The sequence below is a fragment of the Uranotaenia lowii genome, chromosome 3 (genome assembly GCF_029784155.1).
Source record: "Uranotaenia lowii strain MFRU-FL chromosome 3, ASM2978415v1, whole genome shotgun sequence".
Lineage (NCBI taxonomy): Eukaryota > Metazoa > Arthropoda > Insecta > Diptera > Culicidae > Uranotaenia > Uranotaenia lowii.
In genome coordinates this window covers 89,815,658-89,831,663 of record NC_073693.1, presented here as the reverse complement: position 1 = coordinate 89,831,663, position 16,006 = coordinate 89,815,658, and the positions used below count along the sequence as shown (strand labels likewise).

General features: G+C 37.8%; 1 protein-coding gene across 1 annotated transcript in view; it reads left to right on the top strand.

Annotated features, from left to right (window-relative positions):
• The window catches only part of LOC129752384 (protein dead ringer), a 282,636-nt gene that overhangs the window by 180,298 nt on the left and 86,332 nt on the right, over window positions 1-16,006 (top strand). The window contains exon 5 of the mRNA XM_055748174.1: window positions 13,573-13,645. Within this exon, the coding sequence (XP_055604149.1) occupies window positions 13,573-13,645 (73 nt within the window). The remainder of the gene's footprint in view (window positions 1-13,572; window positions 13,646-16,006) is intronic.

Sequence of the window (16,006 nt, the reverse complement as noted above, 5' to 3'; positions counted from 1 at the left end):
CGTGCCGGTGATTGACTTTCGGGATGAGAAGAACGTCTTCCTAATGTTTTGTGCAATTTTCGCATGACGAAAAAAAAAAAACCGGCCAGATTTGAGGAACCAAATTGAAACGGTCGGATAAAACTTTGTAGATAATTGTAATCGATTAGGAACGAGTTGATGAGATTGATATGTTATCAAATTTCCCAGCCAATTTGGTGCATAGGAAGCCAAAATTCTAATGATGTTAAGAACGTGGAAAACTTCAAAACTGGCGCATCTATGAGAAAAAAGTGCATGTGCATTATAATGTACTAGCTGATTTACCCGGCCTTGCTCGGGTTAACATAAAATATTAATCAAAAACAATCGTTTGACTTTTCGAAATTTGGGAAGCTTTACATTCATCATTTTTGGAAATTTGTCCAAAGTTCGGCCATGTAAGTTTTGTTAGTCTTTTTAAAGTTTTTATTGAGATTATTCACTGTGTTAATCGTTTTCACATTATTGGAAACTTTATAGTTATGAGGTTTCAATTAAAATAAATTCTAAATAGTTCCCCTTGAATGCTAATTCATCCTTTCACAAAAAACATTTCTTACAATCATCATCTAAAAAATTTGGCCTTATATTATTATCTTCAACAGATTATACTGTTTTTTTTATCTTTCCCATCCCTTATCTAATGAAAATGTCTGTTGGAGATTATCCCACTTTTCAAGATGGATGATATCCCTGTACAATGGTATATTTAAGTTTTATTTACTTGGAAATTTCTAAAAAGACCTCCGAGCTTTGTTGGGCCATGTTGAAAACTCACTATGCATGTTTTCAGTTGTATGTGTGTATTTTTCCGCTTTTTAAATTCACACTTTTTTTTTTATTATTAGCTTACCTTAAATGTTGAAAGTTCCACTAATAGTTTTTTGGAGTTATCGAAAACAAAACATCTCAGAACTGAAATCACCATTTCAATGTTGTGAAAAAGGTTAAATTGGAGTTCCCCTTCAATTTGTCTTTTCTTGGGCACAAACATCCCATTAATTATTTTGAAAAGTAATCAATGTTAAAATTTTAAGAGATCATTGGATGAATTCGCAGTACTAAACAGTTTTTCAATAAGTTTTCTCAAATTTGGATGGTAGAATCGACCACATTGGACATCAATGATAACTCAAAAGTTAAAAATTGGTCAATGAAATTGAATTGTATAATACCTCTGATTTATATATCTCATCATTTATCTAATCAATTTCCTTATCCCTCGTTTAAATTCTTTGAAAGCTATCGAAACGTTGAAATTTTGCAGCCTTGGACTTATAACTCTGAATCTCATAATTTTTTCTTTCTTTATGAGCAATTCCAATAATATGGAAATGGTTGGCTCTTAAAAGCTGGAATTCATGAAAATCGGTTCATTAATTTTTCAGCACACAGTCCAAATAGTTATCCAGTTGAAGAAGTCAATTTATTGTTCACTGTTTCGTTCCCTTTATTTTTTTGTAGACCCTCAAAGCCCCCCCGAGGCGGTAAAACGCACATTGAAAGCCATTTCAATTCTAGTCAATATACTCTAACAGGCTAGTTATATTTTTCAATCCAAAATGTAAGCTCATAAATGCATCTAAATGTCTCGCACCGGCATCACGTGCTTTGAACATTAAAAGGAAGAAAAAACACCCGCCAAAATTTCCCCTTTCAAATCAACGCTCAGCAAGCATTGATTTGCTTTCCAGTACACGTGAACTCTGGATAGTCGTTTCTTACGCCCGTCCCATGGTGATGGTGAAAACAACCCGCCAAAGGAATCGAAAATCGGCTGCCAAATGGGTGCCATGACTTTTGATTTGTGGGAATAAAAACGAAAGTTGTATGGGAGGGTCCCTTTTCTTAAGTGGGAGGGGCTCAGAACTATCACTAAAACCTTACCCTGGTCCAAATACATGTCTGTACCAAATTTCAGGCTGATCGGTTAAGCGGTGTCGATTTGTATAAGGTGCATACAAACAAACAAACATATATAGTCCAACTCATCTTTATATATTAGATACCCAAGGAGCATAAAAGCTCCCAATGTAGGTAAATATACTCGAAATGCACTTTTGTCCCCGAAATGCACGAAGTTCCTCGACAAATATGATTATTTACTACTGACTGTGATGCTCTTTGTTCCTAATCTTGGCCATTTTATAGTTCTTAAAGTTGGACTTCATTGAAGCAAGGGCCTCACTAATACAACAACAGGCACAAAAAGTTCATCTACGGTTTTACGGCGTCATGATTTTGACATTAAACTTTTGAAGTGTATAGAAAGGTCTAAAAAAGATTCTAGAGGAATACCATAAAACAAGTTGAGCACCCCTGCCTTCGGCTAACTTTTATACAAAACACAAACATGAGAGAACCCAAGTTTTGTAGTTATTACAATATTTTACTTTCACAACCCGAATACGAAAATATTGTAACATAACTGTTCCTGTAGTAGTTATAAAACGATTAGATAAAGCGTAAAAAAACGTTTAGAAAATGATATCTGAAACCATAAAAAACATTGCACTTATCTTGAATTCCAAAACGACGGTCTGTTGAATATGGCGTTAAGTTATGTTACTGTTTAAAACTGTTAAAACAGTTGTATGGAAGAACTATACTACAAACAGTAAGGTTAAGATCCAAAATCTGCTTATGGAAAACGTTTTTCGTTCATCAAACAATAACTGTTACAGTTTTTTCTAAAAGTTTTCTTGTAAAGAAACATTTACAGTTATGGTTTTTTACCAATCTGACACGTCGTTCCCTCCAACATTATTCAGACTTTTCTCTGAACCGTACTTTAATAAAGCACACACACATGCTTAAGTTTTTTGTTTGTTTTTATTTGCAAAATGAAAAACACATAATGTATGGTTTAAAAAACAATGATTTTAATTGATTGCTTCATTGAGATTTCACAATTATTAACATCACATTAACCACATTATCTATCCTCCTTTTGGAACGGTCAGCGCCGTTGAATACCCTTCCGGAAAGAGAACTATACCATCTCAGTTCACATCAAGTCCTCATTGAAAGGTTCCTTCTTCCGACGGTGAATATTCTGCAGTAACGGGGCGGAGCAGGTCGCAGGAGTTTTAAAGCACCGCCAATAGGGCTGATCGCATCGGATGGGATTAGGTTCTCCCCAGCGGGTCAAATTTTTTTTGGCCGTCATTACTCCTATGCAAAATCGACGAGTATCTGAAAACGAAAAACGGTGTATAAGTATTGAAAGTATAAGGAGATTTTATCAACAACTTACGTGATGTGTCTAATGATTTCTGTTTTGCGGTATTTATTTATATTAGAATCAGTTGAACAATAAATGTTACGTTTTAAAACCGGAATGAATCAAAAACCGCGAGAACAGAGACGGCTGGAACGCAATTCCAAAACACAAACTTTCCGGCTGTGGGCAGTGGTGCCAGGCATATCGCTTTTCCTATAATCTCATTGATGAACTTTGTAGACTTTTCCAAATATTTTCATACATTCAAAAACCTGATCAATTCTTTTATGCAAAATCTTATTAAATAAGGGTGGTAGCAATATACTTTTCACTTATTCTCAAAAAGAGATACTGATGATGATGATGATGATGATGATGGCCCTCCACTATCCCCCGTACATGGGAACTTGGGCTGGATTATCTTAAAAGATATTTTTAATTATGTCTCTTTGACTTTTTGATCTGTTGATTTGCTTCATTTTTCTGAATGTTATTCCCATGTACGTCCATCATTGCCTTTTTATTTTTTTCCTTGTATTTGCTGCTTGCTATATTCATATGATCGGTAAGCCTATTGGTCATATATATATAGTTTTTTTCATATTCATAAATGCAGATGTTTGAAAAACTATAACATGGCATCTTGATTAACGAATGTGAAATATTAAATTCAACGCGTATTTTGGAAGTTTTTGCAAACATCTTAAAAACACGATTGCCGACGAAAACATTAATAAAAACAGCTTCACTGAGAGTCTGAACTTAACACCTTAAGAATACTTAGTACGCATTTTATTCATACAAGAATGAATGTGGTGTAGTGTAATTAAGTCACCTTTGTTTTGTATGATGTAATATGTAGCTTCAAAATTCAATCATTGTCGTTGAAAGTATTCTAGAGTCGTAGGAAATTTCAAAGATATTTCCATAAAAAAGTACTGATTTCTGTGTTAAATCATTTGGCATCTCTGGTCGGTGTTCTTTTCATTTTTGACGTGCGTATGACAGAAGAAATGAACGGTAAGGATAATGGTTCGAAATCCTTTTAACGATTAAAGATAAATTAAAGGAAATCGTCCAACCATTCTATCACCTTTCCTGATACCATCACTTTTCCACAGGAACGTTCATGTTTCGTTCTTATCAATGTCGAACTAAAGTTCAATAAAACAGCTGCCTTTACAGATACAGTCACTATTTCTGAAGCCGTAGATGTTTCGTTTAGACTGTTTAAGCTATGGTTTTTTAGTATGCGGGAAGACATTTTAAAAACCTAACCCAATCAAGCACACAACCACCATATCACAACTATCGCATGGCATAGGTTTATCACAGCTGAATATCACGGGAATATCTGGCAACCCTGTCTGATTTTTGCATTCCCGGAGCACCTCCTTAGACTGCTTCCGGCTGGATCCATACCGATGGAACCTAACGGCGTCAGGAATTCCGTTTTCAAAAACGAGATTCGAAAAAGCCTGAAGCGGCACAAAAAAAACGAGTCCTGAAAAAAAATTCAGCTCTTCAAAAACAACCCGGTTAAATAAGGGCCGTTGCCTTCTCTCTGTTACAAGTTCCACCGTCTGTGAACTCAAAGTAGTGGTCTTTTTGAACACCTACAAATCAGTCTTCAACGTTCGCGTTCCTTCTTTTCGTCTTCTATAAATCGGCGCGTTCTCTAACCTTTGTCTCCGTTCAGTCTTGACATTGTTACTACTATACTGGGGCGGTTAATCATTCACAATCTCCCGTTTCCTATTCAGCAAATCAGCACTAAATTTTCTCCTATTTGCTGGCTTCAGCTCCGGAATGTCTACAAATAACGGTTATCGTTCACAATTTTACCATAGCAATGGTGAATCTTGGCGTTTAAATTGTTTCCCCCCGTGGATGTTGCTTTCGTTTGTTACTTATTGTTTGTTTTGTTTCACCATGTTTGCGATTGACAGTTACACTCTTATCGTTAAACACTTATCTTTGGTTTTTTGTTAACTAAAATGGACACGCTCAAAACAAAATACCTACACGAACTTAATTATAATGCTGCTACTATTTACCCAACCAAATTTAAACTTTGTGAAAAACACGAATGGTTGATAACCTTTAAGCAATTTGCTCTGGGTTTCAAAAACTTTGATTGCTGACAAGGTTTCTTTATTCAATATTTGTATTCAAAGTTTGAAAATCTCTTCGCAAAAGTCTAACTAGCGTTAAAGTCATTTACCCCCTTTAACATGAGTGTTACATTTTGTCCCCATTATCCGTTGCAAAATTGAAATGGTTTCCAACGAAAGCATTTAAAAAAAAAGTTAAATATTCCATTAAATTGGCTCCCATCACATTTGAGGAGTCGACCATATCGTTCGCTGGTTTTCAGTGAAAAACTGTCTCCCACGGTTCACCGCGCATCGTCGTCTCCGTCACAAGCATTGTTGATAATTTGGGTTAGCGGAAAACCGCAAAACCATTTTCCGCGCGCGAGGCAGCGCCGCCACTCGGAAGCGTCTGAGAAGATAATTTTCCAATGGGGCGAAACAAGGTAACCGCAAATGTAAAACGACGATTGCCGGTAACTTTTTAGGATGCGTACCTGCCGCCTGGGTACTGGAAAAATGATAATTTTTCTGCCCGAGTGAGGTGATAATTTGATGGCTTTAATGGGACATGTTCGTTCATAAATTACGTCACTACAGTGAGTGATTTCCCCGGGCGCATGTAACAAGCATGTTCGGTTTGAGAAGATACGGAACTCAAGGTGTAACAGGCTCTTCAGGAAAATGAAAAAAAAAATCGTCTTCGGTTGCATTCATACTGGGGCTCTCCGATAATGGAGGAGCAAATTCATCATCAATGTGACACGTTTATACTTTCCCACGACTCGTAACTTTCTTGGTGCCGATTTGACTGCAACATTCAAATATGGGAAGTTGCCTAGCTTTCGGTTGTAGTCTTTTTATGCCTTTTTATGGATACGGGAGTCTGTTATCAGCTAACTTGAGCCATAAAAAGTTGATGACATGTTGTAAAATAAGTTTCTAATAGTGAATAAACAAATGCGTGTTGAGAAATGTACTCCGCTAAATTTTATGAAAGTTTGCAAAATTGACGTGTAGGACTCAACGACAACGGTTATTAACCTATATTTTATTTGGCACAAAATCGTTTGCATTCCGGCCAAGTATCATAAAAAAATCCTTTCACTATCATGTTGTACACAACGACACACACTATTTATTTGTCAGAATCATCTCCAGGGGATGTCTAATTTGCTACACTAGTATTTCAACTCAAGAGTTTTTTTAATACTGTGTTTCACCCGTCCTAAAAATCATCTTTGCTTGATGATATAATTGTCACAAAGACGATTAACAAATTTTTGCATTTGTGTACTTACTGCGCGCTGTTTCTAAATCGTTTTCCCGTCGAGTTTATCGCCGTTTAACTCGTCCCTTTTGTGTTCTGTGAATCTGTTTCCAACTGGTGCGGCCATGTGTAGTGGTATCTTGCTCGATAAGTGTCCCCCGTGACGGATTTTCTTGCTAAAAGTTTTGCGCTGCATATTTTCCCGCTGTTTGATTTGATCCGCTATCAACAACACGCTCCTTAGTTTAAACTCAAAATTAAGTTGTTTTGGTTAAACACAGCACTTCAGTGGCAGCGCCCAACTTTGAGTTCGACAGGAAATCGCAAAACTAAATTCTGATAGGCATATTCAAAATTAATTTCGGTAGCTGAACTCAAATTTATCATTTTTATTCGAGGGCTGTTAATTTTTAGGGAATTAAAGGATGGTTAAAATTTTTTCAAGCCGGATGTATCAGTTCCGGTAAATTGCATTGCAATTATAGAGCGGTGGAATGTTTTGACACTCCTGTTCAAAACTATAAAGAAAACTTCCGGATGCTACTTCCCACGGGAAGTAATTAACACCCGTAAGTTTCTGGACGTTCCAAGCCGCTCCCCGTATGATGACAATGGATTAATTTAAGGGCCTTCTGAATTATTCTACCGATAGAGGGAAAAAGCAATGCCATCTGTCGCATTTTCAAACAAACTGATTGCTGCTAACAGATGGCGGTACAATAAAAAAGTCAGATTTTTGGGTTGGTCGTATTAGAATTATGTGTATAGTTAACAAAATATAAGAATCTTGAAATGAAAATTTTAGTCATTATGGTCATAAAGACCTAGTTAATTAGATTATAAGCACTAAGATTCTATTATTCCAAATTAATAATTTATTACATAAACATATAAGACGAGCTATCTTTTTTTACCGTACATCGCCTCACGGTAAAATGGCATATTATTAGTTTTTCGAGTAGGCCCAAATGAAGTATGCATTTGCATAATCGATAAAAAGCGACCGATCATATGAGGAAATCCTCCAGATACAACTGAAATAAAGAAAACAAGATTGGGCTAAACTTTCAAATATCAAAAACTTACTGAAAAAATGCACTATTTTTGATATTCAACGAACAATAATCGAATAATTAGCATAAGTTTTTAAAGAAATAGTGCTTGATTTTTTAATAGGTATTTCTAAAATGTTCGGAAATCTCAAATACGTTTTTCTCGATTAGAGCCAACAGCTGGTTTCGCCCATATGAAATGTTACGCTGGTCGTTTTCTTTGACATGAGGTTTGACAGCTCTACACGCTGGTGGCGACATCTCCCTGTAAAATAGTTACATCCATCGATCCATTGCGGAGACAATTTTACGCTGACAACGGCGGACATTCCATTATGAATTTCTATACATCTTCGGGTGATTGTACCGAACTACAAGATTTTGCGACGTTTTCGTTGGTTGCTGTTCCGGTTCGAAGTGAACTCGCTAAGCATTTTCAGTCCAATAAAGAGAGTTCAATTTTTAGTTCATGAGGTCGAACTCAGCATTGCTCCCTTGCCGGAGAAAAAAAGGGATCAATTTTGAGTTAGCAGTTCGAACTCCGTTTTGAATCATCGCAAGGAGGAAAAAGTGAACTTTACTTTAAGTTCATAGAATGGAACTATGTTTTGAACCTCGATCTAACTTAATTTTGAATATTAAAAAATGAGCGTGAAGGCATAGATACCTCAAAAACGGACAGTGAACTGTGAAAAGAAACTTTCGCGTTTTTCGTGCAAGATTCCCACATCAAAAATACGGAAACAAGGCAGGCTCAAGTGTCTCAAATGTCAACCCTCAAGAAATTCCGACAGCATAATTTCTCAATGTTTCTGTACTTTGGCGTAAATATTGTCGCTAAATCCCCAAACCGGAGTTTTCGTCAACATCAGCGACGGCGACATGACTGGCGACATCACTGACGACATTTCATATTGACCAGACATCTTTCAAACATCTTCCGAGTGTCGAAACAAAACAAAAGAACGGGTTGCCAATTGCTGAGGTGCTTGAAGAATTGTTCATCGTCGCTGGTTGGCAAGGTTGCCAATCACCAGCGCGAAAACTTCGGATTTCAACTGCATTGACAATATTGCTTTAAGTGCGCTGGGCTTCTTACATCAGTCGGAATTAGCCATAACGCACCGAAAATTGGACAAACTCATTAACGACCGTCGCATGTCTGGCCGTTGGCCTGGTCTTAGCACCCCTACAAACAAGCGACGGCGAATTGAACCACCCACTCAAGCCTCCTGTGTGGGTACTCAAAAAGTCATCGTTCAATCCATAGCCACTGTTGCGCCTAGGGAGAAAAAAATTGGGTCTACTTTGCCAGGTTACAAAATGCCATCACAGCTAGAGATATCGAAGAACTCGTCACGGAATGTCTCCAGTGTGAATCTACCGTAGTTCTTCTATTGGTACGGAAGGATGTCGCCGTAAACACGCTATAAGGTCCATTTCATTCAAGGTGGGAGTTGATCCCAACCTTAAAGACGCCGCTTTTTCCCCTAGAACCTGGCCCGCTGGGATTCTGTTTTGAGAGTTTGAGGATCTTGAATCCAAAAACTAGTCGATATCTGCTGTCCCATTTCCTCGCTCACTTCATCTTTAACTTCCATGAGTTAAATTAAAAATCCATCGTTTTTCGACAACGAGTCCCTCGCGGCCTCAGCCTCAAGTGTTTGCTAGTAGGGTTTCTACCCCAAGACGTAACGGTTTAAGCACTTTGGAGACCACTGACCCCACAGACTCAGTCGCGCTGATTTCTACCAACGTCTTGAGTCGTCTCGGCCTTGAGTTCGACTGCGGTGACGAGGTTTTCCGACCGGTTATCAACGGCAAGTATTCATTCTGTTCGAGAACTTGCAATACTCTTTACATGATCGCGCCTTACAACAGATTGCGTCCCGAGACGGTCAATTTGCTTGGCCTTTTGGTGACCTCCGAACTCTGGCCGTTTCCAGCCAGCGTCATCAGTCGTCCCCGTCCTGAGTACCCTTCGGATTCAATTCTACCAATTGACAGATCCCTACAACGGTCTTTGGGTACCCCTGCTTCTACCATTGACGCCTATCAACATGCTATACTTGCTAACTCAACAAGCATTTGGCTTTCATCATCGGGACGTAACGTATCAGCTCCAACGAAGACCCTTATTCCCTTCAACTCAGTCGCGTTGATTTCCATCAACGTCATCAGTCGTCCCAGCCCTGAGTTCGTCTGTGGCCTAGGGGTTCTTTAGCCTGTGAGCTAAGGCAAGTATGGCCCTCTTGAACGCATTCCTCCGCCTGATGGTTCCTTTCCTTCCAGCGATCGAGGCTCTAGTTCTACGATGGCATCTTATGAATAGATCACCATGTACTAAACTCCTGTCTAGCAGATTCTCTGCTCGCCAGCTCTTGTTCCTACTACGACGTCGTCGCTTTCACGGAAACATGGTTGGACGACCGTAGCATCTCGAGTCAGATATCTGGATTAGATTACGTAGTCTTTCGTTGTGACCGCAGTTCTCGTAATAGCGAAAAGACCACTGGAGATGGAGTTTTAATTGCTGATATATCCAATTTCCATGCACTGCCCATTGAGAATGACTCCTAGCACGACTTGGAACTTATGTGGACTCGCATCGATCTTGGCAACCGAAAAGTCTACGTATGCGGTGCTGTACTTGCCCCCTGATTGCACCGGAGATGTCTCCCTGGCGGAGTTATTTTTTCGCTGCATATTCTAAGTAAGGTCTCTCTGCGCCCTCGGAAACGATTTTCTGAGGATGCGGTCATATCTAAAGAAGCGGCACAGCTCAAAAAATCCCTCTCTACTCCTCCACTTTTCTGCCTCCTCCGGTGAGCCCCAAGGTAGTCACCTAGGACCGATTATCTTTTCAATTCATTCTAACGATGCGTTCTCACTCCTCGGAGGCCCGAAACGACAGGACGACATTGATTTCCTGCAAACCAGTTCAATCTACTCGCACAGTAGTGGTATCAACAGCCTACCTTTGAATCATAGTAAATGTGCAGTCATCAGTTGCTCACGAAGACGGCAGCCTTTTCACACGAAGTAAGCTAGAGTTCAAAACACATACGAACAACAAGAGCGAACAACAAGCTTCTAAAAGCATGGGATTTTTATTTCGAGTGGCCAAGGACTTCAAAGACGTGTAATGTCTAAAGAGCCTGTATTGAAGGATAGTTCAGCTAATCAGTAAAATAAATCACCGGAGTTGGATTTATCCGTCTACTTAATTAAATTTTCGAAAATCCACGTATTTTTGGTTTAATTCATTGGGCTCGTAGATATTAATTTTTAGAAAAAAACACTTACGATATAACTTTTGTTGGTTTATTATTTCTAATATTTTTCATTGGCTGAAAGCCTTTTCATCATAAAGCTCTCATCAGCCACAGCTTGATTTGAATTCCCTATCGAACAGAAATGCAATTACGGTCGATCAAAACCCCTTTACTGGAAAAGTGATAAATACCTCGCTATAGTACCCGCGGAGATCGAATCATCAATCATAACCCAGTTCAAGTCCATCCATTCATACTGGAATCGGTGTGTTCGGTTTGGCAAAGTCTTACGATCACAGGCACGCACTCAGCCTTCAAATGGTGCCCGTTGATGAGCGAAACTTGGCCGATAGATTGATACCCTTGCGCAGTTGTTGTTGTTGTTGATGGTTGAGAAATTATCACTCAGTTTGATTAGATGAGCCAGAGGAACGGAAATAGTCTCTATAAAGCCACATGGCGCCAACTGAAGCCTAGATTTCTAGTCTCTTTCGTTTGCGTAAATCAACCTTTCGATGTTGATCACGAGCGATCGATGATGGAAGCCATCGGGTTGATGGATCACCCAAGCTGATTTTGACGTTCTTCTCGGGGGAGGAGGGAGTTCAAATTAGAGCGAAATAAACGGTATGGTTTTGGCATCTTGACCTTCAGCGGCGCTGATTTGTTTGCATAGTTCGTCATTGATTGGTGAAAGGAGTCGATTTGTTATTGGGTTTCCGCAGCTAAGCTGTCATGGTGATGCTGATTGGAGTTTTTCGTTAACAGGATGAGAGACACTCAGAAGGTGTTACGTAATGTATGGAAGTTTTCAAGGGATCTCACTAGGGTCTTTTGTCACTCACTTTCTATGAGTGTCAACTGACGCGCTACACTCTCAATCCAAACTACTCTTAGCCATCCTAAAATCTAAGAATAAATAATACCTCTTTCATCGAATTTTCTTTCTCAGAAAGTGAAACAGGATATGTCAATCACGGTCTTAGTACTGACTAACTTGGTGACCCGAAAACCAAACCCTAACACTCCTAGTGCTACTTCTATCATCAAGATAGAGATGTCATAATTCCCAAAATTCACCCAGCTCTCTGATTGATCGTTCAATGACCAACTGACAGCGCACATCCCCAGTCAAGAAAAAATCTCACATTAGATTGCTTTGAAATTCCTCATTAGACCACAGACAAGAATCACAAAAAAAAAGATGCTTTGGATATTATTGTCACCACCGTTGAATTTCAAACGCATGTAACAGATTTTTCCTCGGACCCAAGCTTATTTATATCATCAGGCGCGGAAAAAAAAACGCGGCACCTCATCAAACCAGAAGAAGAGAGTCCATCAGTCATTATGAAAATTCTAAAACCACGAGGAAAAATCGATTTTTCATTTTCCCATTCCTCTGTTTTGCACCCTGTCGTTGGAGGCAGCGGCTGCCCTTTTTATCGACGACGGCTGACTGACATTAGGGCGGCCATTTTTTTTTCGATGTTTTCAATTTATCTGAAACTTGAAACCGACCGTTCACTCACCGGGAGGTGTTTTTTGAAATTGTCAATTTCGAAGCCGACTGGCTGACTGACTCGTTGAGCCGATTGATATGAAGGAAAATTAAACGAGAAAAAAACCTGAAGTCAGAATCATGTCTCGACAATCTGCCCCAAGGTCCCATTTAGGCTGTTGGATGATCTCTAGACCTCATCCAAAAATTGAGGTAAAACTTCCACCTGCCCTGCGCTAAGCTATGTAAATTTCATGTGCGGAAAAATTGTTCTGGTGATAATTTCCTATGCCTTTTTTTTTTTTCTCCTGAAACATTTTTTTCAAGTTTCGTTTGTTTGGAGCCTGGCAATCGTTTATCTTTTATTGTAATTTCTGAGGCAAATTATCCGCAGTTAGAGGTCTGAACGTGTACGCCAAACAATTGGTGTGCTTCCTTTCAAGAAGCCTGAATTAATTGCGGGGAGCGCATGTTTTCACTCTTCAATTTTTCCCCAACACAACACACAATCGATAAAAATTGCAGCAGCAGCAAAAAATGGTTTTCCGTTTCTGGTACAATGAAGGTGGAAAAAATTGTTGCAATAATTTTTCCGAGCACGCAATAAATTTAAATTTTAGTTTAATGCGCTGCCAATAGCAATTATAGTTGAAACGGCAATTTGTTTTGTGGCCGATAAGGCTCTCTCGCTCTCGTTTTGACTCCCTGATTCGAGTGATATCTTGGAGCTCTCCTGGAGAGGACTGCCAAAGCCGAGTGCTCTTTATTCTGGTGGGGTGTAATTGCTACAAACCGATTAAAGTGTTATCGTAAGCTACCTTTTTACTTTTTTTTCGTTTGATCCATTTCAAAACGGGTGCGTTGTTTGAGTATTGCAGAACGATTATTGTTGGAGCTTTCTTCTATTCCCTGAGTGTTGGTTCTGTAATTTCTTTATCATCTTTATCTCGCCGCTCGAGCGTTCTCTATCTTTGTTTCTTTTTATTTTTATTATCCTGGATCTCAAAACATTGCGTGATCTCGACAATTTGTTGTAGCATCGATGTCTGTGTGTTTGTTGTTCTTCTGTTCTTCTGCCGTTTGTTAGTGTTTTGATTGACGTTTTATTTTTTTTCTCTCTTTTTTTCTCCCCTGCAGCTGTACGAAATTAACGATGATCCCAAACGGAAAGAGTTCCTGGACGAGCTGTTCCTATTTATGCAGAAACGAGGTAAGTGTGAAGATTAATGTTTTATTTTAATTTGTAATGGTTCGTCATAAAATTAACGAAAAAAATATTCCAACAAATTGATATTATACGAGTAATTTGGAACCGGAAATTCCAGACTCATTATGCATCTTCGAAGCAATTTACCATCGAACTTAGCTGATAACAGGTAGACCGGTCACTTCCTTCCAACAAACCTATTTCCATGATATCAGCACATGCCAAGCGCATTGATTTTTTTCTGGAAACTATATAGGTATGATATCATTAATGCGAAGAGTAGAGGCGAACAATAATAAAAACCATTGCTCACCCTCTTGGCCGAGGGACTAGGGCCGATAATATTTCCAATTCCTCCTTCCTTCCTTCCTTATGGAATCTTTTCGGCCACCTTTGAAGGAATCGTATCATATCGTAGAACCTAAGCAAATAAACAACTCGGAATCGACGGTCTACCTGTCAGCAGGACAGGTATAAGCCGGGTTGGTCGCAAAAGTGGCTTACGTTCAATCATTATTTCTAAAATTCGTAAAAAAAACTACCTAAAATCCAACGTCTTGATGTTAAAAGATTGTTTTTGATTGATTTCTAAAAATGCTCAGTTCAAGGCGACAAAAATATAATTTAAATATAAGATTTTCTGGAACAGGTTTTTTGATCTTTTTCTACACCCAGAAAAATCCTATTAAGTATGCCATAAAATTCTCTTATGAAGTGGCGCCATAAAAAATGAAATTTATAAAATTCTGTACAAATTTTGACAACTTAAACTATCAAGGATACAAAATCTTTTTCCCTAATTTTAAATATCATTTCCTAAATTTTCAATTTTATTTTGGGAATTCAAAATTATTTTAATTTACAAACTGTGATTATTAAATTTAATGTAAATTTCATGTTGTTTTTATTATATTTATTTTCTATTCACGGATCTGCTTTCAATATTCATAATTATGAATTATGAGTTCTCAATTGAGATTGAGAATTGAGATTGAGAATGGAGATTGAGAATTGAGAATTGAGAATTGGGAATGAGGATTGGGAAAGAGAATTGAGATTGAGAATTAAAATTGAGGATTGAGATTTAAAATTGAGATTGAGATTGAGAATTGAGATTGAGAACTGAAATTGAGAATTGAGATTGAGAATTGGGATTAAGAATTGAGATTGAGAATTGAGATTGAGAATTGAGATTGAGAATTGAGATTGAGAATTGAGAATTGAGAATTGAGAATTGGGATTGAGGATTGGGATTGAGAATTGAGATTGAGAATTAAAATTGAGGATTGAGATTTAAAATTGAGATTGAGAATTGAGAATTGAGATTGAGAACTGAAATTGAGAATTGACATTGAGAATTGAGATTGAGAGTTGAGATTGAGAATTGAGATTGAGAATTGAGAATTGAGATTGAGAATTGAGATTGAGAATTGAGATTGAGAATTGAGATTGAGAATTGAGATTGAGAATTGAGATTGAGAATTGAGATTGAGAATTGAGATTGAGAATTGAGATTGAGAATTGAGATTGAGAATTGAGATTGAGAATTGAGATTGAGAATTGAGATTGAGAATTGAGATTGAGAATTGAGATTGAGAATTGAGATTGAGAATTGAGATTGAGTTTGAGAATTGAGTTTGAGAATTGAGATTGAGATTGAGAATTGGAATTGAGAACTGAGATTGAGAATTGAGATTGATAATTGAGATTGAGATTGAGAGTTGAGATTGAGACTTGAGATTGAGAATTGAGATTGAGAATTGAGAAACGGAATTAAGATTGAGAACTGAGATTGAGATTGGAACTTGAGATTGAGAATTGAGATTGAAAATTGAGATTGAGGATTGAGATTGAGAATTGAGATTGAGAATTGAGATTGAGAATTGAGATTGAGAATTGAGATTGAGAATTGAGATTGAGAATTGAGATTGAGAATTGAGATTGAGAATCGAGATTGAGAATTGAGATTGAGAATTGAGATTGAGAATTGAGATTGAGAATTGAGATTGAGAATTGAGATTGAGAATTGAGATTGAGAATTGAGATTGAGAATTGAGATTGAGAATTGAGATTGAGAATTGAGATTGAGAATTGAGATTGAGAATTGAGATTGAGAATTGAGATTGAGAATTGAGATTGAGAATTGAGATTGAGAATTGAGATTGAGAATTGAGATTGAGAATTGATATTGAGAATTGAGATTGAGAATTGAGATTTGAGATTGAGAATTGAGATTGAGAATTGAGATTGAGAATTGAGATTGAGAATTGAGATTGAGAATTGAGATTGAGAATTGAGATTGAGAATTGAGATTGAGAATTGAGATTGAGAGTTGAGATTGAGAATTGAGATTGAGAATTGAGA